This window comes from Capsicum annuum, chromosome 3 (assembly GCF_002878395.1).
Source record: "Capsicum annuum cultivar UCD-10X-F1 chromosome 3, UCD10Xv1.1, whole genome shotgun sequence".
Lineage (NCBI taxonomy): Eukaryota > Viridiplantae > Streptophyta > Magnoliopsida > Solanales > Solanaceae > Capsicum > Capsicum annuum.
The window spans coordinates 18,723,933-18,747,555 of record NC_061113.1 but is presented as its reverse complement, the minus strand read 5'-3'; the positions used below and the strand labels follow the sequence as shown (position 1 = coordinate 18,747,555).

At 36.7% G+C, this 23,623-nt stretch overlaps 1 protein-coding gene and 1 pseudogene across 1 annotated transcript; both read right to left on the bottom strand.

Annotated features, from left to right (window-relative positions):
• Nucleotides 1-3,332: 3,332 nt before the first annotated feature.
• On the bottom strand, nucleotides 3,333-6,612 carry LOC107864651 (pentatricopeptide repeat-containing protein At3g23020). Its single transcript, XM_016711084.2, has one exon. The coding sequence runs from the start codon at nucleotides 6,454-6,456 to the stop codon at nucleotides 3,535-3,537; it is 2,922 nt and encodes a 973-aa protein (XP_016566570.1). The 5' UTR covers nucleotides 6,457-6,612; the 3' UTR covers nucleotides 3,333-3,534.
• A 3,783-nt stretch (nucleotides 6,613-10,395) lies between these two features.
• On the bottom strand, nucleotides 10,396-23,587 carry LOC107866642 (annotated as a pseudogene).
• Between the last annotated feature and the right edge of the window lie 36 nt (nucleotides 23,588-23,623).

Below are 23,623 nucleotides of genomic sequence, written 5' to 3'. Positions count from 1 at the left end.
TTCTTGATTGGAACACACTACTTTATTTTAATTAATTTCTATACATTTTATTCATTTTATCTGAACTTCACTATCTTTTCACCTTTTTTTTTCTGTGTTCCTAGTGTGTTCGGTATGATGGAAATGTTTTATTTATTTTTTTATTTTTGGTATGTAAGAGAAAAAAATATAATATCATAAAAATCTTTGTATATAAGTTGGCCAAGTAATATGGGGAGGTGGAACTGGGGGTATGAGTGTTGGATCGTGGGGATGGAGGGAGGCGTGTCGGAGGGTCGAGAGGATACAATCAATGTGGAATCAGAAAGATCACTTGTGAAACTTAATTATTTGTGTAGCCGTAAATCATTTCATTAAGAGTAAAAAAAGAATTTTAAAATTAAATTATTTCTAATTATAATAGTAAGATAACATTCTCTTGAGACAAACTAAAAAGGAAAGGATATCACAAAAAATGGGATAAAGAAAATAACAAATAAAGGTAACTTAATAAATTATATCTTTTTTTTTTAACGAGCTTGGAATGAGCTAAAATGACACTTATTTTGAAACGAGACTCTCTGCCAGATGTATCAGTGCAACTTCTTGGAGTGTTGTCTGGTTAATGTCAGAATTTTTGCAGCAACATAATGTCATTGAAATAACACCATCAACTAGCTATAGTAGTTGTTCTGTGGCCATGAGCTGTTGATCTATGTTTTTTCTGTGCTGTTACAAGTATTGATCATCAAGTGGTAGAAAAAGCCTCTTTTTGCAACTTCTTTATCTTTATTTACTTGGTTGAATCCTTTTCAGTTGATAAATTTTTTTAAAACTATAAGTATATATAAGCAGCCAATCACATATTTGATTATATTTTTACTGTTGTTATGGCAGCCATGAGTTTTCTGTCTATTAAATGCCATTTTGTGCTGACTTGTCTCATTTTTGCGCCTCTCGTGTTAGTTTCTTATTTAGCTCGCAACTATTAGCTATTCATCTAGTCCACGAAAGCAATGGCTCAAAAAGAGAGTGCTCTCATTTGGCCAACCTTTTCGATTTGCTGCTTCCTAAGACCGACTAATTTAGATTCGCACAGCTTATTAGCATCCGCATCCGTTGAGAATGGAAACATCATCTAATTTGTCATTTTCAGTCTTCTGAAAAAAAGGACTATCGAACCCAAGTTCCATGACATGGCACTTGCGAGGGAGTTTAGTTCATAACCAACACATTTCAACAACAACAACATACCGAGTGTAATCTCACAAAGTAAGGTCTAGAGAGGTAGAGTTACACATACCTTACCTCTTGGGTTGGAGACTATGTTTCCTTAAGGTTGGTAGACCCACAACTCAAGACAAAACAGTAAAAAAAACATTTCATGTTAAAAACTAAATTTGATCTCAACCTTTGAAAAACTATGGAGGCTATATTCCACATTCTATGGATCTAGATATTAGGCTCAAATGTAATCTTCCAAAGAAATTGTAGATTGAATTGAAATATTTAAAAGAAAAGAAGACGAATCTACCTTTTATCAGCCCAATTCCTTCATTCATCCTTCTTTCTACTCTATATATCCTTCACCTTTACCCATATTCATCACCTTCTCTTCAACTTCCATTACTTCAACATTCGTCGTAAATCTGAACTCCTTCTTACTCGATCATGCTTCAAATAAACCCGATAAATCCAACCCAGAAGCCATCGAAATTATATCAAATGCGTTCATTCTCTCCACGTGTTTACTTTCCTTCACCAAACTGCTTCATAATCTGTTCTTGTTTCATTTATGATGATTTCTTAAACGATAGAGTATTCATCAGCTCCTCAATTCCATATCTCGTTTCTGGATTAGGATTAAGCAGCCGGTTTATTATCCTCCGAGCTGGCTTTGAAACCCAATCTGGAAACACAAATTCACCACGATGAATAGCTTTGTACATGTTGGGCAAATTGCTGTCATCGAATGGCTAACTTCCTACAAGAAATACAGAGATAATTACACCACATAACCAAGCATCCGCCTTAGGTCCATCATATCCTTTTCTGTATACCACCTTCGGAACAGTATACGCTTGTGGCGTATCACAGGCGGTATGAAGGAGACCATTGCGTAATTGCTCCGGCAAGGCGGAGAGTCAGAAATCAGAACATCACATATGGGACTTGAAATATCAAGCCAAACACCATGAGGCTTCTGCAGATGAGTGCCTACCAAGGCGCCACCATACTTGATTTCAGGAACACCAGCGGGACTGCTACAGACTTTGAAACAGATCAATACCAGAAATATTAAAATTGGATTGATCAGAATAAGCAAGAAAATGAATAATTCAAAATAAATACGAGTCTACAGAAAAATTAAGTCTTCCCAGCAACAAAGTTATTGCCATCTAGTGTAAGCAAGTTCTAAGAAAAGCTAGAGTTTCCAGCACAAATGTGTGACACCTTTCCACTATTAAATTAATAAGCAATCATTAGTCCAGAGAAAATTCGAAGAAATCCGTGACACCATAATGCCAGTCAACATTTTAGTCACATTATCCATAGCTACCTCAACGCATTCACTAAAAGTATTACTTCAGTGCTTCCCCAGACAAAAGATAAAATCATGGTATATCCATCAGAAATCCAAAGTTTATTTAGAAGATTAAGACAGTAAAGGTCAGGGAAGAATCCATCTTCAGGGCACGTCACAACAGGAACCTGCTATTGCTTTGTCACATAAGTGCTGCACCAACACTTGGATACACATCAAATGAACGAAAGTAACAATGAATAATGAATACTAATTAGCATACAGAATATTTTCCCATTATTGATATTTAATAAGCCTATTTACCTTATAAAGGAAAGTAACGGTGAAAAATCATTGATCATCCGCAGTTTCAACAGGGTAGATGCAATGGGATCAACAACTGAATACAGTGATTGGGTCATATAATATAATTTCTTTCGGCTAAAGATTCAACCAAGTAATCATCCGCTGCAAACAAAGATAAATCAACTGCAGAAAAAGATTCATGGACAAATTGGAATCAGTCATACAGCACATAAAAATAGTAGGCCAGCGTATACCATATACTAAAGCTGTAATATGTGTAAGCTTGCTGTTGAATACCGGAGAACTCCCTAGGCATCCCCTACTGACGAGTGACAAACCTTTAACTCAACATTCTTAATCAAGGATATAAAATAGAAGACAAAATAAAGCTAAGGTTTTTATGATTCCAGGTAGCTGTAAGCGGCTTCTGGAGTACAGGAAGGTGCTATTTCAGAGAGCCTTTATAATGGAATGGTTTCTACTCAATAACACAGTTTGAGACTGAAGGATACTACTAGAGAAGTACTTAATAAATGATGCCTAGATCTGGCAAAGGTTGAATACATTTCTATTTACAACTACAAATTTTGAAAAATACATGAGAGTGATGGTGTAAAGTTTAATCTCTGTAGACCCAACCCCATGGTGCAATCTCCTATCTGTTTTTTTTAGAATGGTAAATAAGATCATCTCCTAACTTAAAACAATAAAGATTTTAAAAAGAGCTAGGCATCTTCTCTATCAGGACAGTCAGTATCAAGCACATTGATAACGGAAGATAGGGCAGAAGCCCACTTTTGCATGCCAATCTGAGGATCCTTTTTCCTCGTAGATTCCAGCTTACTGACAGCCTCCTTTGGAACACCGCATTTAAGAAGAACAATTCCAAGTGACTTGAACGTTGAATCATCAGGTTGGATGGCAGAAGAAAGCATTTCTTTGTAAGTCGCCAAAGCTTCTTTAAACCTCCCATCAGTTGCATACAATCCAAGCACATTGTTGTAACTCAACAAGTCAGTCATAAGTCCCAGTTCTCTCATTTTCCGGACATTTTGAATGGCTTCCTTAAACATTCCATTTCTCTTGTACATACACAACATCATTGCATAAGAAAATTCATTTGCATTTCCCTTTTGCTTCAGGTGCTCAAAAATCTCTTCTGCTTGTCTAACCATAGAGCGCTCGCTGAACAAGTCAATCATGCAATTTGAAGAATATACATCAGCCCCTGCCTCGAAAGACTGAAGCATTTTATACGTTTCTTGTGCTTCTCTCAAATACCCAACCTTGGTGTATAACTTAATTAAGGAAGTGTATATAACAGCGTTTGCCTCTAAACCAGATTTTTTCATTTCAACCAGGTATTTTGTAGCGTCTTTAACACTTCCTATGTCAGCAAAGGCATTTATCAGTACACCATAAACAACAACATCAGGCTTGACGTCAACTGTGATCATTTCATCGAATAGTCTTACTGCCATTTCCAGCTGACCTACTTTAACAAAACTAGATATCACAGCACAATAAGGGATACAATCATCAACTAATCCCGCCTCCTGCATTTTCCTCGCATAAGATGCTGCTTTAAGTGGCAGATCTGCACCAGCTAACATTTGGATGAGTGAATTATAACTGCATCTATCAGGAGATAAGCCATGTTTCTCCATGCTATCAAACAAGTAGCACGCCTCGTTGTATTTCTTGCTAATTCCATATGCTTTGATCATTACATTGAACTCAAGAACAGTAAGTCTTTTTCCCTCCATGCAGCAATTAAAAGCTCTCTCAGCTTCCAAAATATGGCCACGTTCGCCGAAGGCATCAATGTTGGCAGAATAGCATTCGGAAGACATTTGTCCTGCGAGATGAAACCTCTGGAACCAGGACCAGGACCTTTCTACCATCCCCGCTTCAAGATACATCCTAGTCAAAGATGACTGAGTGAATTCATCAATATGTAGATTTTTCTTATCCATCTCCAAAATGAGCTTCTCTGCTTCATTGACCATATTTCTTATAGAAAATGCATACAAAAGAGTGCGATAGGTCACTGTATCTGGCTCTAGCGAAGCATTTTTCATAAGTTTAAAGTAGGTGGCAGCCATTTTTATGTTGTCATGCTTGGCATGAAGGGAAATAAGAATATTGTATGTTCTTGTATCAGGATGACACTGAAGCCCCTCCATCTTCCTCATCAAGGACGCAACTTCTTCCATTCGGCCATTATTACCACACATGTGAATCATTGTATTGAAAGTAACTGTTGTAGGCGGGATCCCTTCCCTCAGCATCTGGTGAAAAGTCTCATATGCTTCTTTCACTTGCCCTGCTTTCCCATAAGTGTCAATTAAATTGTTATAGGTTTGTGAGCTCAAACAAACACTTGAACCAGAAGAACCATTGACCCTAATACCACTTCTTGGTGCACCATTTACACATTCCTCCACTTGACATTTGCATAAAGACCACTTTTTCAAAAACTCTTCTGCTTTCTTAAACTCCCCCGCCATTTTATACATCTGAACAACAATTCCCATTGTCACCTCATCCGGCACCATACCTCGATCATTCATCAATTTCAACCATTCCATTGCCTGCTCCCTACGCCCACCCTTGCTGTAGACATCAATCAGAGTCCCGTACGTTGAATTTATAGGCTCAACTCTCCTTTCCCTCATTTCGTCCCACAACCTCTCAATCGCACCCCACCTCCGTGATTTTCCGAGAATCCTAAGCATAATATTATAATGTATAACATTCAATTCATGGCATCCTCTTCTCTTAAACCACTCAAAAATCTCCATTGCTCGTTGCCACTCCACCTGCTCCTTCAATATAATAGTCCTTTCTTTTTTAGTCAAACTCTTTTCCCATGGCTTTAATGCCTCATCCAAATTACTAACCGTCTCCAAAGCTTCCAGCATAACAGGAATGCATCCTCCATATCTTGCCCATTTTTTTGAACACTTAGTCTCTACTTTCTCCATCACATTTCCCAAGCTCAACTGACCACCAACTCTTTTCTTATTCTCAATTCTATCATTAGTCTCAACTTTCTCCTCCACATTCCCCGAGCTCAATTGACCACCAGCTTTTTTCTTACTCCCAGTTCTATCAACTGGTTTCCTAAAAAATCCATTTTGGGTGTCCTTCAAGTCATTGCACCATTTTGCCGAACTCTTAATCTGCACACCACCAATTTTACCCTCAATCTCATTTTTATGAGCTAGTTTTCTCGAGAAACCAGTTTGGGTCTCCTTGTCATTGCGCCATTTCTTCGAACAGTTGGTGTGCACACCCAATTTCCCGTCAATTTTCCCCTCTTTCTCAGTTTCACCAACTGATTTTCTCAAGAACCCATTTTGGGTCTTCAAAACACCATTTTTCCAAACACGGGTACGGGAGTTTTCGCCAATTTGACAATCCAACTTGTCCTTCACATCATTATCATAACCAAAACCAGGCCTAAATTTAACCCCAAGATTCTTGCTTTTCTCAATTCTAGCATCTTGGTCATGGAATTTGTTGTTGTCCTTGTATTTCTTGGTGTGTGAAACTGAAATTCCAATGCTGGGAGTAGTGGGTTTAGTTGAGTTTAGTATGTGGAAACAATTGCTGCTGTCAATACACTGAAACTTTACATACATTTTTTCAGTTCATTGAATGTGAATTTTGAGCATTAGGAAGTGCAGGAGAAAATGGCGGAAAGGAAGACTGTAAACAAGATGAATGGCTAAGGAGGGAAAAATCAACTGGGGAATTGTGCCTTTTTTTTTTTTGGTTAAACCGTGATTCGACTAAGTTTCAAAGTTTAATTAATTTAATTTTTTAAAATTAATATTCAGAAATCCTGTGAAAAATATTGTATTTATGTTAAAATATTGATTAAAATTTATACTGTTTGAAGAAAAATAGAAATTATATAAAAAGAAATGGAGAGAAATATATTATGTTTATTATCACAAGTAGGATGTACATAGGTCGGGTTGATTCGATTTTTATTAAAAAAAATAACCAAACCAATCATGTCGGTTTATTAAAACTATAAACCAAATCAAACCAACATAAAATTGATTTTTTTAATTTAGGTTTTAGTTGGTCTTTCGGGTTTTTTGATTTTTCCTGGGTTTTTCTAATAATATTTAGTTTTTACAATTATATTGTGATCGAAGACTAGATCAAATATATTTTCACTCATGTGCTAATGAAAAATCATAATTATGAAAAAAATGAGGAGCGAAAAACTCTCTTAAAATTAAAAAGTGAGATGAAGGGTGAAAAGTTTAGGTTTTAAGTTTATATTGGGTTTTTGATCATTTAATTAGCAATTAATGGACAAATATTACAACTTAAAGACTCAAATTTAAATATATATCTACATCTACTTTCAAATTATTGAAAATTACTAAAACTAGTTGAAAAAATATTTAAAAAGTAGATTATAATTAATATTTTATGTATAAAAAAGTTTGAATATTATATCTATACTTTATTAAAAGTGTGAAGGGCCTTAAAAATGACATTTGAACTTTTTTCCCTTCATTAGAAGCCACTGCAATAGATAAAAACGTCTTTTTACTATTTTTCTCAATTTATTATTTAATTAGATTAAAAACTCCTAAAATATATGAAAAGAATTTAATAACTCCTAAAATATATAGAAAGAATCCTGATAAACTAAAAACTTCTAGTACTTCATAATTTAAAATTATAAAGAAGAATAAGTAGAATATTATGAATAAAATTGTAGGACAAGTCAAAGTTAAAAAAGGAAGAAATCGTTGTGCACGTAAAAAAAATGAGGCGAAAAAATTTATATTTAATTATATGATTAATAAAAGGAAAACTTTATAAATAGAATAAATTTAATTTATTATTCCTACACATGAGTTTTAGGATTTAATAACATATATTTGTTGATTTTGATTATTTAATCTAGATAATATTTAGTACTTCTAAAAATAGAATTTTGCCTTATATAAAAAAATATTCTTTATAATTCTATTTAAGTAATATTTTGGATAAAATTTATACGAAACAAATTCTTATATTGTACTTTTGCTTTTTATTTTAGTTTTGATTCACGTATTTTCTTACTATCATTATCATCATCCCTTTTGCCTTTATTTATTTCTTTTAAATCATACCTTTAAAGATTATATATGAAGAATAATAATCAACAGTTGACATTGATTCTCTCTTTTGATAATTTCTTGTGTTTCTCTTTTAGTTGAAAGTTTCTGATAAAAAAATTGGATAAGTATGTTGCCGCCGAATGAAGTTGTAAAAAATCAAAGGTTTATTGCTCTTTTTTTGTTTTTTACTTTCTTTGTGTAATCGTGACATAATTTTGATTATCGTGGCATAAAAAAGATTCCAATCCCATTTTTCTTTTTTTAAAAAAAAATATATCAAGGTCACGAATTAGGATAAGAAGTTAAATTCTTTTTTATTTATGAGTCATATTTTTCGTAATATCGTAACTTTTATGTACAATTCAACCACTATAGAAATCCATATTATTTGTAAGTGAGACATATTAATTGTTATTTATGTTAAAGAAAATCGTAATACTAATTTATGAGAACAAAACAAAATCAAAGTAAAAAAGTTGTTTGTAGTACAGTCATTTTCACCAATATCACATTATGCATAGTACCCTCCTCTATTGAAGGTTGAGTTTGATTGAGTTGGTTTTAGTTTATATGTGAATGTCTTGGTTGCTTGTAATTACATGTGGATATTTGATCTTCATAATCTAAATTTAAAGATTAGATGATATGGAGCCACATACAAATGTAGATGTAGGAATTCGACTAAATATAATTCAAATATCTACTTAAAAAATTTGACTATATAGATTTGAGATATGAACACGAAAATTCAACTGATATTTATGTAAGGAGGAGGATCCGAACTCTTACATATAAAAGACCGTCATTCAACATTCTTCATCACAAATTTTTAAGGTACTATTTTCTCAATTATTTTTGCCTTCGACAATATTGCATTTTTTCTCTAGGAATATTTCTTTTATCATCTTTTGTGCATGTAATTGATAAGGTTTTAATTTTACTGTTGTGTCCAATTTTAGTCTTTTTTTGGCATAAGATTTGTAAGCAAGCAATGTTATTATAATTAAATATATTTGTAAAATATATATATATATATATATATATATATATATTATGTCGGTTTGATTCGGGTTCGGTTTGACTTTTTTTTTGTTAACACCAACCAAACTAAGAATGATCGGATTTTTTTTTCTAACGCCAAACCAATCAAACCAAACCATAAGTCGATTTTTTTTCTCGATTTGGTTTGGTTCGTCGGTTCGGTTTGACTTGACGGTTTGGTCTGTACACTCCTAATCACAAGCATCGGGGGTATTAGCAACAACCTTTTGATCGAGATAGTGATATAAACTGCCGACACTTACCCTTTCCATGCCAAGCTCCAATAAATTACTCCCTACGTTTAAAAAAGAATGAACTACTTTTCTTTTTAGTCCATTTAAAAAGAATGACCCTTTTTTTTTGCAATACTTTAATTTCAACTTTCCACATGGCATGTTAGGACCACATGATTAAAGAACATTTTGGTACATTTGACACAATTTTAATTTAAGGCCACAAAATTCAAAAGTCTTCTTTATTTTATTAAATTTTGTGCCAAGTCAAAGTAGATCATTTTTTTTTTAAATGGAGGGAGTATTGTTTTGATATTTGGTGGCCAAGCTCCAATAAATTGAAGAGTGTGTTGGCTATTATGTTTTTTTTTTTTTTTTTAATAATAGTAGTGTCCAAATTAGTAGACATGAGTGTTGTCATTATTAGTAGTCGTAGTGCTATTCTTGTAGATTTTTGTTGTTATTATCTGTTGTTGTATTACTCCTTATTGTCTTTTTAACCTTTTTTTTGGCTTATATTTTGTCTTTAGCCGACAATCTACCAAAAACAAATTCTCTATCTCACCTCTTAGGCAGTAATAGAAGTTGTGTACATTATACTCTCCTCAGATCCCACTGTGTGGAAATACATTGGGTATGCTATCGTTGTCTTCATAATATTCAAGTCAAGTTGGGCACACCTCGATTAAAGCCGTTTTAGTTGACTTTTAATCGGGAGGTTGTGAGTTCGATCTTGATAGATGGCTTTTTTGTTTGGGTGGCCAAGCTCTAATAAACTACGAGTGTATTTGGCTGAGCTTATAAGCGGGTTATAAGCACTTTTCAGCTTATCTAAGTGGGTCTTTATGCAAACTTATTTGGATTGATCTATTTTAGTTATTTTTAAGCCAAAATAGCTTTAAAGATTTTTGCAGTTTTTGAATCAATAAAAAATGCCTTTTAAGTAATTGGTTTCAAGTAAAAATAATAAAAATAAGCCAAAAATCATATGTTAAAGATTTTTAAGGGCTCGTTCGGTACAAAGGATAAGAGATAACTAATTCCGAGATTAATTTTGAAATGAGTTTATTCAATGTTTGGTTGGGACAAAATGCAGGAGATAACTCATTCCGAAATTGTAGTGTTATTTTTATTCCACCTTGAGGGTGGGATAACTAATAATCGTGGATAACTTGTTTTCCAACCAAACGAACTCTAAGTGAATCGCTTATAAGCCAAAAGTCCAAAGTTGATACCCGGACTCGTGAGTTTTGGCTTATAAGCACTCGACTTAGATACACTATGCAATATTTTTGAAGAGTCGGAGCGATATAAACATATAGTTTTCAAATGCTATATAGATTATTACAAGCATTTCAGTTTAGTAGTATGATCATTGATCAGTTAGAGTCAACTATATATGACCTTTTCCTTGGAAGACCAGTTTTCAACATAATCATGAATCTCTTAACATTCTTGTGGCAGAAACACTGATTTATCTAGCAATCTTATGAGCAGTACTTCTTAAACCACACTCCAATGTTAAGAAAGCTTTCGAAGTCCGTTTGTGGTCTGCCAAATAAGTACAAGCATGGTATTAGATGTCACTACGTGGTCAGACCGCGAAATTTTAGTCGCGCTTCAAGGTAAGTAGAGAACTGTTGATGATCCACTCGGGTTGGGAGGCGTCGAATTAGGGGAAGGAACACATTTACCTGTCGAGTTCATGTATGCCATCAGGAAACATCATCACATTAACTTCTATTCCTTTCTCCTTCAATGCTCGTGCATACTGTGAAGATATAGAAGAATAAAGAATGTTTACGAGATGAAATGTTTATATCAAAAATCGAACCAGGGAAACATAGTAAGGTTTCATGATTGTATGAAATACTTAATTTCATCATGACAAGATGATCAAATGAGCTGAATGATAGTTCCATGAGAAAATTAATTAATACGAGAATGCATCATTTGTTAGACCCGGAAAAGTAGAGAATAGCTGCTCGGATTAATGAGCAGTGACATGTTTAAGTGCAGCTACGGAAGCAATTGACTTTGTGGTGTATACTCAATTTTCCATCGTTAGTCTAATTTTACGCTAATTTTCCATCGTTAGTCTAATTTTTCATGTTGACGCGGCGTATTCAAGGAGAGGTGTCTTGGTGTATGCTTTTTGCAGATGATGTAGTTTTAAATTTTGATTGATGAGATGCGGGGGTGTGTGAATGATAAATTAGAGGTGTGGAGACGGACCCTTGAGTCTAAAGGGTTCAGGTTGAGCAGGAGCAAGACAGAATATTTAGAATGCAAGTTTAATGATGTGAGACAGGAAGACGAGGTGGTAGTAAGGTTGAATTCCCAGACGGTGTGTAAGAGGGATAGTTTCAAGTATCTGGGGTCCATGATTCAAGGGAATGGTGAGATTGACGAGGATGTCTCCCATCGTATTGGAGCGGGATGGATGAAGTGAAAGCTCGCCTTGGGGGTGTTGTGTGATAGGAAGGTGCCGCCCAAGCTTAAAGGCAAATTCTACAGGGTGGCAGTTCGGCTGACCATGCTGTATGGAGCGGAATGTTGGCCAGTCAAGAACTCTCACATTCAAAAATTGAAGGTGGCGAAAATGCGGATGTTGCATTGGATGTGTGGGCTTAATAGGGGTGATAGAGTTCGAAATGAGACTATTCGGGAAAAGGTTAGAGTGGCTTCGGTGGAGGACAAAATGCGGGAAGTCCGATTGAGATGGTTCGAGCATGTGATGAGGAGGGGCACGGATGCCCCAGTTCGGAGGTGTGAGAAACTTGGTTTGGATGGTTTCAGGTGGGGTAGGGGTAGGCTGAAGAAATACTGGAGAGAGGTGATCAGGCGGGACATGGAGCAGTTACAGCTCACTGAGGACATGACCCTAGATAGGAAGATCTGGAGGGCGCGGATTAGGATAGAAGGCTAGTGCCAGTTTGAATCGTTGGGATAAGACATTACTTGGTAGATGTATTATTCTTGCTAGGACACTTTTTTGTATGCTTTATTACGAATGTGTTTACTATTCTTTGTTTATTATCGCTTGTGGGAGGCATATTTTTGTCTTGACTTCTTGTTCCATGCTTTATTAAGTATTTGTCTACTATTTCTTGTCTTGAGCCGGGGGTCTATCGGAAACAGCCTTTCTACTTCTCTTGAAGTAGTGGTATGGACTGCGTACATCTTACCCCCCCAGACCCCACTATGTGGGAATACACTGGGTTTGTTGTTATTGTAGTCTAATTTTACGCTTCACACAAGAAAAGAGGAAAGCACATACTTGTAATCCATCAGTAATGGGCACGCGAAGGTCCTTAGCACCTAAAAGCATGAGTGTGGGAGTTTTGACCTATAGGATTACCTCTAAGTGAGTATAGGACCATCAATAAAACAATACAGTACCATGTAAATTCCAATAGCCGGCAAATCGTATGGTCATTGAGAAGTAGAAGGAATCAGATGAAATATGATTACTATAAAGTTTGCATTTTTTGGTTGCCAAGTTCTACGCTCGTGTGGAATAAAACCTAGACCTATTCAACGATAACATCTATGCAGCTGAAGAAGCAAACCTTTGATGCATGTGAAATTGGTGACTTGTCGTAGAATAGAGCAAGGTGTTCAGCTGAAGGTGCTTCTGTAAAGTTTGATTTTGCTTCACTTCCAAATGCCTCAAAATAACACCAATCAGGTATATCAGTTGTACCAACCATTAGAGCAAGGTTGCAGACTGCGTTCCTAGCAGCTGCAGTAGCAAACTTGTCTGGTGCCTACACAGGTACATTAGTAAGAATAGAACAATTTTAACTTCCCCTTAATCTTATAGATGAAGTATCAGAGTGGATGGTCTAATCGACGTGCACAAATGTTTACTAAATGTGGATTTAGGTGTAGAAAAAAACAGTTCTTTTGTGGAACTACCAACCTGGCCTATCAAGTGTATCGTCAAAAATCCACCATGGGAAAGGCCAACAACAACAATTTTGGACGGATCTGCGAGTCCCTTACCGATGACATAGTCTACGGCAGCAAGTACATCATTAACGTCCTGTGGATGTGAAACAATGGAAGGGAATTTAAAAGAAATCTTCTCATTACGGATAAAATATGAATAGAAATCGACGGTCATAAAAGGTTGGACAAAGAGCACCTGTGAACCCGCCCTCCCTGGAAGAGATTGCACTGCTTCCTTACCAAATCCCAAGGAACCTCTGGAAAGACGTCAATAAGATACTGATGTTGTAATATAATCAAGATAGTGCTTTACTTATAAGTTCATATTAATGAGATTTTCAGTCTGGTTGATTATTTGCAACACTGTCTGCTAGTTCAGCACAAGTTTTAGTACACTCCAAAAGTAAATATTAATTGTTGACTACTCAATGATGCCATTTTCTGGCAAGATAAACCGATGCCAAAAGGTGCTTATGGACTCTTGACATACCTATAACTTACAATAAGCAAGCTAAATCCGAGGGAGCAAAGAAAAGATAAAGACTTTGAGAAGCTTGACAATGACACACAGTGAGGACCCCCATGAAGAACTACAATCAGCGGGTCACATGCATCGTGCTTCTTGGATTTGGAGGATGCAAAAATAGCTTCATAAGGTTTTTTTGCACCTACCATGAATTTATGCACTAAGTTAGACGCATAGAGAAATATAAAGGTGAACGGAAAATAAATGTTACATCTGTTGACTCATCTTTAGTTTCTCAGTTTATTAATTAGAATACATAATCAAAAAGAAAGAAAGTGTCGTGATGCCATTTTCTTTCTGCTAAATATTATGCATTTACGCATTGACTACTCTAAGCCATACCTTTTGTGAGATTATCAGAGACATCTTTAACAGGGATCGACATTATACAAAACTCCTTGGATGACAGCAAAGACCTCACCTTTGAAGAATCGCAGAAAAATATTAGGAAGGGGCTAGTTTTTATTCATTGTGTCCATCCTAAAAGTCTTTATATTTACCTTTTCAGAGCACTTGGTTATGGGGCTTGAGATATCTAGCCAATTCCATTTAGTGTTATCGGAGGCATTGACAAGATAACCATACTTGATTTCAGGAACATCAACTGGACTGCTACATACTTTAATGAAATACAGCATCAGAGGACTCTTCTTGGTTTTTGATTAGGCAATACATTTTCAAACATATCAAACAGAAGATTTTAGGTGTCAACTCCGACTCTTTTTTTTTTTACAAGTAAAAGTTCCAGCGTAAATGGAGCAACATGGTCAATAAGAGTAGACCAGAACTTTTTTAGGGATTGAGGCATAGTTGTTTTTGTAAGAAAAATGTCAACATTGACTCTAACCTGCAATTATATTGTCACCGTCCAGAGTAAGGACATCCCATGAAAACTCTGATGTGCTTGGGCTAATTCGTAATACATCTCCACTAAAAGTAAATGAGCATGTGGTTGATTGCAGAAGAAGATGCATAACATTTGAATACAATGGAGATAGAATGGCTTCCATGCTTTACCTCAAGACATCCACGGTTAGTATAACTAAGGTGCTACCCCAGGCAGATGATAAAATCATGGTGCGCCCATCAGAAAGCCACGGGTTACAAAGAATATTTGAACAGTATAACCCAGGGAAGTTTCCATCTTCAGCCCACATCACAAAGGGAACCTACAGAGGTCATTGAACCTACTAATTAAATCAGCATGATCAAATGAGACGATAAATTTAAGGATAACTCCAAAAACAGAAATGGTGAAATCATTATGCGATCAATGCGTTCAATTTAAGACAAAGAACACACTTTGACCACGGGAATTAAGTTAAACCTCTATCTAACGGCGACTAAGAGGAAAACGGCATCAACCTTCATAACCAAAAAAGGTTAAGTACAGAAGACATCAACCATGGTAATGCAACTTTATAGTACAAGAACAACAAAGCCAGGTGTTATGCATCCTAGAAATTTAACAGGGATAGTAATCACCAAAACAAGTTAACTCCTCGAGAAACTTTATTACTTTACTCAAGAGTACTGATTATAGCAAAATAAGAGTTGTAAGTGACTAAGTCTTTTACAAGGCTCAAACAGTCATATAAGTTAGTGAGAAAAGTAGAGAATAATACCACATCAACAATTTCGTTATGCGAATGTGGTTCTACTTCAACAGACCAATTAATTCTATGAAGTGAATTTGTTGCATTATGTGCTCCAAATCTACAACACTTTTTGAAGATAAAAACACCAGGAATTTTCCATCTGAGCTAAATATTAAGAAAAATAAGAATGGATTGTTAAATTTTATTTTATACTTTGATAAAGTTATTTATACCACCGAATATTGAAATATGAGAGAAATTTGATCCGACCATACAAGATGTTTGCTGCTAATTTTTAGAATAATGTAAATGTTAAAACGGTTGTTGAGAGCCAGTAATTCTAACAAGCAAACACACCTAAAACGAGGGAAAAATGCACTACTTATGCTTTCTGTCAGCATAACCGTCGATAGGTCTGCATCCTTGTTGATAAGAAAAGAATCAAATAGCAAGAATATCAAAGACAATATATCAATTAACACTTAGCTGGTTAGCGGCAATAGAAGTGAATAGTATAATGTGAGCATGCTGTCAAAATATTTGGAAAAGGAAAGGCTTCTTTAAAGCAAGCAACTTACTCAGATTGATGTGATTCGTACCTAAAACAAGGAGCTCTAACAGCATACAAAGAACAAGGCCTATTAGTGCAATATTTGATACCAAACTTCCTCATCCCTGATGGCCACCCAGCAAAAACTAGATATTGTAACGAGTCCTTCGTTGATGGAGTCCAAATAACTTGCCCAACACTTAGTGACTTTTCTATGCCATTTACAGCACAGATCTCTCCACTGCACAAATTTGCATGAAACGGCTACCATGTCAAATTTACATGATAAAGTTTTTCAGAACTACTTAAGAAGACATCAGAGACATTAACCTGTTAATGTTGATGACAAAAGGCTTAGGTAGCCTTTTCCCAGCATATGCTTCACCCCAACCCTCTTCCCAATCCTTTTCACCTTTCCAGCTATTAAAGTCTTTGTCTGGACAATTCCCTTTCTTGTAGCCAAAATATGTAAATGTTGGTTTTGCAGAAATAGGCTCCTCAGCAATATAAGCAATCAAAGTTTCATCAGAATTCCAGGAGATCCCCTCAAACCTGAGACCAAACAACTGATATAAATGACAACTATTAACTCCTAAAAATGTTACTAACTTGTAGCATTAAACTGGTTAGTGGTTACAGGATATAGCAGGTTGTAGCAAGTATCCACAATGAAAAGAGAACATCATAAGAAAATAAAAGTAGTGCTTTTTGAGTAGTAAATTAAGTTACCATCCATCGGAATATACAGATCCGTGGATAGATGAAGGAATATGAAATTCCCTTTCCACCTGAGATGAATTCCAAATCTCAAAACAAGTAGGGCAATCATTTTCAGCATTCCGAACAACAAGGAGCTTTGAACCCGACGGAGAGGGAACCATCAAAGATGTTGTCCCCATCTCAATAGGGAAAGCAACCCAATAAAATTGTACAGAATCACCTCTTTCTTTAGAAATGTGACTAAATAATGCATATCTCCTCTTCTTGTTCTCTAGGAGATTAGGTTGACTAATTGAGAACAAGACCTGTGAACCTCCTAACGATGCAAAGCAACCAAAACAACACCACAAATTATGATGTATGTAAGAAATAAAAACTTGATAGAAAAGAAGTGCTATGATAAATATGCATATTTATTCGTTAAAAGATCTACAGAGAATCAAAGTAGCAATACCACTGTCAGATTTAAAAGTCCATGCCTTCTCAATTACGGGGATTTCAGTGAACTCTTTGAGTAATGCAGATTGAGAAAAGTATTCTTTCTCTGAAATTACATCTAAACCAACAGGAGTATCTTTGGAAGGGCTTGCTCCATAATTTTCCATTTACTAGCAAACTGACAAAGTTTTCAATTGCGATTAAGCAGAATTAAAATAGCAAGAACTATAATAAAGTACTACTAGTAATTTTCTCGATATAACAACAAGATATAGTCATCCATTATCAGTTGTATCTGTGTATTGTTCACTAACTTATCTTGCCCTTAAAAAGAGATAGTGACAAGCACGTTTGATGACATGAAATTCTGACATAAATTTCATGCAAAATTATTGCTTCTATTTTTTATCAATATCATGTTCGGTAAATGTGCGTGCCGGCTGTTTCCCTACTGCTTTTCTGTTTTACTGTTTTCCTATTGTTGCTTTGTTTGTTTGTTTGTTTGTCGGTTTGGGGCTTTATTTCGGTTTTTAAGTGGTGGCTGTAGGGGTTGATGGTGGAATAGGGTCATGTCTAAGGGGGTTGAGGTTGGGGGCTATTTTGGGTGGGGGTGAAGAGGGAAGGGAAGGGGTGGGTGTGGAGTCTAGGTTGGGTGTTAGGGCTGGGCGGTGAGGGGTGGTAGAGGTAGGCGAGAGGCGAGAGACGAGAGGTAAGAGGTGAGAGAAGATAGGTTGAGGATAGGGTCTTGGAACATAGGGACCCTTCAGGGTAAGTCCGTAGAGCTGGTGAAGATTCTTAAGAAGAGGAGGATTAATATTGCGTGTGTTCAGGAGACTAAGTGGGTAGGGTCTAAGGCTAGGGATGTGGATGGGTATAAGCTGTGGTACTCAATGAGTGATAGGCATCGAAATGGAGTGGGAATCTTAATGGATGAGGAGCTTAGAGGGCAGGTGGTGGAGGTTAAGAGGGTCAGTGATAGGCTGATGACGATTAAGTTGGTCATTGGGGGGTTTACATTGCTTGTGTGTAGTGTTTATGTGCCGCAGGTGGGCTTGGAAGAGGAGGTTAAAGCGAGGTTTTGAGATACTTTGGACGAGGTGGTGAGAAGCGTGTCTAATTTTGAGAAGATTGTCATAGCAGGGGACTTCAATGGGAACATTGGGGTTTTGCCGGGAGGATTTGACGATGTGCATGGAGGTTTCGGTTTCGGTGATAGAAATGATGAGGAAGCTGCTCTATTGGATTTTGCGAGGGCCTTTGGGTTGGTGGTGGTGAATTCAAGCTTTTCGAAGAAGGAGGATCACCTGATTACCTTCCAAAGCGCGAAAGCCAAGAGTCAGATTGACTTTCTGCTGATTAGGAAGGGGATAGGGTTTTATGTAAGGACTGTAAAGTGATTCCGAGTGAGCATCTTTTGACCTAGAACAGGCTTCCGGTGAAGGACTTAATTATCAAGAAGAGCAAAAAGAGAAGGGCGGGGAGGGTTGGCCTAGAATTAAATGGGGTGGCTTAACGCCAAGTAGTGCACTGGAGATAGAGGAGAAAGTGACGGGTTTAGGGGTGTGGAAGTGTAGGGGGGACGTGGATGTTATGTGGGATAGGGCTGCCAGTTGCATCACGGAGAATGCCAGAGAAGTGTTGGGTGTTTCGAGGGGTCGGGCAAGACGACATAAGGAGGAATGGTGATGAATGAAGAATTTAAGAAGAAAGTGGAGATAAAGAAGGGGACGTATATTAAGTTGATTGAGAGTAAAGATACAGAGGAGAAACGGGTGAATAGAAAAGTTTACAAAGTAGCAAGGAAAGAGGCTAAGCTAGCAGTTACGGTTGCTAAGACAACAACGTTTGAGAGCTTGTATGCGGGGTTAGAGGAGAAAAGCGGGGAAAAGAGGTTGTATAGGATTGCTAAGGCTAGGGAGCAGAAGGGTCGCGACCTCAATCAAGTGAAGTTCATTAAGGGGGAGGATGGTAGATTTTTGGTGAAGGACGTTCACATTAAGAAGAGATGACAAGAGTATTTTCATAAGCTTTTGAATGAGGAGGGGGACAGAGGCATTGATTTAGAAGAGCTGGAGCACTCAAAGGAGAGTCGTGATTTCAGTTATTGTAGACGTTTTAAGGTTAAGGAGGTCAGAGAGGCTATTCATAGGATGCGGATGGGTAGGGCGACGGGGCCTGATGAGATTCCGATGGATTTTTGGAAGTTTATAGGTGGGGCAGGTTTAAGGTGGTTGACTGATTTATTTTACGACATTTTTAAGACGGCGAGAATGCCTGAGGGTTGGAGGTGGAGTACGATGATTCCGTTATATAAAAACAAGGGTGATATTCAGAGTTGGACCAACTATAGGGGTATTAAGCTGTTGAGTCATACTATGAGGATTTGGGAGAGGGTGGTTGAGCGGAGATTAAGGAGGGTCGTGTCCATTTCGGAGAATTAGTTTGGTTTTATGTCTGGTCGCTCGACGACAGAGGTAAACCACCTGGTGAGGAGATTGGTGAAGCAGTGTAGGGAAAGAAAAAGAGATTTGCACATGGTGTTCATCGATTTGGAGAAGGCGAATGACAAAGTCCCTAGGGAGATTCTTTGGAGATGCTTAGAGGTGAGAGGGGTCCTGGTAGTGTACATCAGAGCTATTAAGAACATGTACGATGGAGGGAAAACTCGGGTGAGAATAACGGGAGGGGACTCAGAGCATTTTTTGATCGAGACAGGGTTGCATCAGGGTTTAATCTTAGTCCGTTCCTGTTTGCGTTGGTGATGGATGTGTTGACGCGGAATATTCAAGGGGAGGTGCCTTGGTGTATGTTGTTTGCAGATAATGTAGTGCTGATTGATGAGACGCGGGGCGGGCGGAAGGGGGGGGGAGGAGGGGGGATGAATGAAAAATTAGAGGTTTGGAGGCAAATCCTTGAATTTAAGGGATTCAAGTTGAGTAGGTCCAAGACAGAGTATATGGAATACACGTTTAGTGACTTGAGGCAGGAGAACGATATGGTAGTGAGGTTGGATTCCTAGGATGTTTGTAAGAGGGATAGTTTTAAGTATCTTGGGTCTATGATTCAGGGGAATAGCGAGATTGAGGAGAATGTCTCTAATCATATTGGAGCAGGTCGGATGAATGAAGTGGAGGCTCGCCTCGGAAATGTTGTGTGATAAGAAGATGCCCCTTAAGCTTAAAGACAAATTCTACAGAGTGGCAGTCCATCCAGCCATGTTGTATGGAGCTAAGTGTTGGCCAGTCAAGAACTCGCACATTCAAAAAGTAAAGGTGGCGGAAATGAGAATGTTGGGTTGGATGTGTGCACTTACTAGAGGGGATAGAGTTAAGAATGAGATTATTCGGGAGAAAGTGGGAGTGGCTTCGGTGGAGGACAAGATGTGGGAAGGAAGACTGAGATGGTTTGGGCATGTGATGAGGAGGGGTACGGATGCCCCAGTTTGTAGGTGTGAGAGGCTAGCTTTAGATGGCTTCAGGAGGAGGAGAGGTAGGCCAAAGAAATACTGGAGGGAAGTGATTAGACATGACATGGAGCACAGGAGCAGCTTCAGCCTTCCAGAGGACATGACCCTAGATAGGAAGGTATGGAGGTCACGGATAAGGGTAGAAGGCTAGGATGAGTGTGTGGGTTGTAGCAAGTAGTTAGAAGAGCTCTTGTATAGCTATATTGGTAATCCTAGGACTGTGTCCATAGGTAGGAGTAGTCAGGAGAGTTTGAGTGTGGTGGGTGTGTTTGGTCTGTGAGTGTATATTATTACTAGGTGGGTGTCCTATTTCATACGTCTTATTTCTTATTTCATATTGCGCTTATTTCTCTTATTTCGTATTGCTCTGATTTCTATTTCATTATTTCTTATTCCTTACGTATGTTATGCCATCCATCCTGCTTCATGTCTCATTACGCTCTTGTTTACTATTCTTTATCTTAAGCCGGGAGTCTATCGAAAATAGCCTCTCTATTTCTTTAGAGGTAGCGGTATGGACTGCGTACATTTTACCCTTCCTAGACCGCACTTTGTAGGAATATACTGGGTTTGTTGTTGTTGGTTGTTGTATCATGTTCGGTAAATGGAACATGAATGGGTGATATAAGTAACATTTTGATTGTTGTACCACCAAAAATTTGAGACAACTAAGAGCATTTCAATTCCTAGTAGATTGTACTTACAAGATTTCTGAAACATGTCTAAGCTTGAAAGACAGCCTTTTGAATAAAAACAAATATAACTCGAGATAAGCATAACCTCATAGACGAACAAACAAAGAAGCTGGGAAAAAATGAAGTTGTATAAAACCTGAATTCCTGGCAAGTTGCAGTTAGAATTAGGTTGACCTTATGAGTTTAGATTCTCAAATTGATGTGCCTAATATATACGCCCTCTGTTTCAATTTTTTTTTGTCGTCCTTTTTATTTACATTTCAAAAAAGAATGTCTCTTTCTTATTGTGACAATTCTTTAATTTCAACTTCCAAGTAACATGTTTAAGACCACGCGATCAAAGAACATTTTGGTACATTCTACGTAGTTCTAATTTAAGACTAGAAGATTCAAAAGTTTCTTTACTTTCTTAAACTCCGTGTCAAGTCAAAACCAGACAACATATTGATACGGGAGTAACAATTGAACAGACTTAAACTTAATCTTGGGGAAAAAATAAAAAATTAAGAACAATTTGATTTGGGTGTGAGAATCAAAGTCTCACATTGATAGCTGAAGAAACTAGGAAACTACATATAAGCTGTAGCATCTCTTAATGGTATGAGGCCTTTTGGAAAAAACCGTGCAGGATTAGCCCAAAGCGGACAATATCAGTACGAGTGTCCAACAACTAGTATCAAAGCCCTAGGTTCGGTGAGATGAGTATGGGGATATGGAGTGATGCGTGTGCTGCTCGGTTCGTTTACCCCTACGAGCTTGGAGATACACACAAGAAATAGTTACGGGCTTCGATTGCCATAAATACTTAGACGATATGGGTAGCACACAGTACAGTGAATCTCGTAAATTGACCCGTGGATCATGATGATAAGCCACGTGGATCTTAGTTCGAGGGGGAGATTGGGCTCAACCAGCCCAAAGACACTATTACATGGTGTGATATTGTCCGTTTTGAACTGCGGCCCCACGATTTCTCCAAAAGGATTCACACCATTAAGAGATCCTACACCTTATATGTAGCATCCCAATTCCATCACTCCTCTCATCAATCTTGATTCCTACTCTAAACAAAGAAAAATAATCAAATTTCTTCAACCTTCCTCCTTTAATATCATTATAACTGTAATATTTTAGGATTACTCACTTCATTCTGAACATAAAAATTAAATCTTGGCTAACATAACTTAAAGAAAGAGCATTCAAATATGGTAAAGAAAATTCAATGATAAAGACATATAAAATACAATTCACTATATATGATATTCACATTCACACATGTAGCTAAAGATAAATCAAGAAAGCTTACATAGAGAGGGCAAAAGGGTCTATCTGATAATAGCTTGAGGAGAATTGTAATGAAATGGAGAAAAAAAAAAAAAAGGATGAACAGCAAAAATGATCACTTTTGCCAGTTCATGTTCCACTTGCCAAGAACATCTGTAACTAAATTTTCTTTATTCATTTTCCTCTCAGAGTGCCTCATGATTCCTTCTTTTATATATACATATATGTATGTATATATATATAAAAAATTTCTTTGAGTCTCTAGTATTTATATTGGGCTCGACTTACTTTGAATTCACACTAAAAAGTTCCTTAGGTGATAAAACTTTTTATAACAAAAACAACTTCATATCAACGACTCAAATTTGAAATTTGTAATTAAGAATTGAGGAGCTCGTACCACTCCACACAATTTTTATGGTGCTTCATGTGTCAGAACTTAGGATAATTTTTTAGCTAAATTATGGAAATAGTAAATCTCAATTCAATAAATTATTAATAAAAATAGTATCTTGACATTAAACTACTTCCTCTATCGTAATCTCTTCGGTACCCATCTTAGATTAATTATTCCTTGAAAAACAAACATTCACATGTTATGAAACTATACAACTTGCACTTTTTGAGTTAAAATTTTCCGTAATGAAAATGGGAAAAAATAAATTCTAAAAATTTTAGTTAATACTGCATAGCTTTTAGATAGGAAAGCAAAGAAAGTAACAATTTATTATTTGGGATAGATGGAGGAGTATCTGTCAAATCCTAAAATTAAGTAAATTATCATTCTTCATTAACATGGACGATAAACTTTCACCTCGTTGTAGTGTAAAAAGAAGAAAAATTGAGAAAATTTTAGTAGTAATAGTTATTCGTTTTAGGAACAAATTATAAAGAAAAAGGCACTACTAATTAATCTTTTAGAAAGGAGTATTATTTATTTTCTAATAATTCCAACTTACATACGTTATTTACCATTAGTTGTTGAATATTCTTGTGAATCAACCAAAAAAACAAAAAATAAAAAATCTAGTGGCAAGAGTTAACACTATCAATACTTAAGGGGTATGATGCAAAACAACTTACCCCGATACAAGCATCAGGGGTTGATTCTATAGCTTGGACTCGTGACCTATAAGTCACACGGAGACAACTTTACCGTTGCTCCAAGACTCGC

Bases quoted from the DNA above. Each gene is read 5' to 3' on its own strand.
- LOC107864651 (XM_016711084.2), bottom strand. From the start codon at position 6,456: ATGTATGTAAAGTTTCAGTGTATTGACAGCAGCAATTGTTTCCACATA.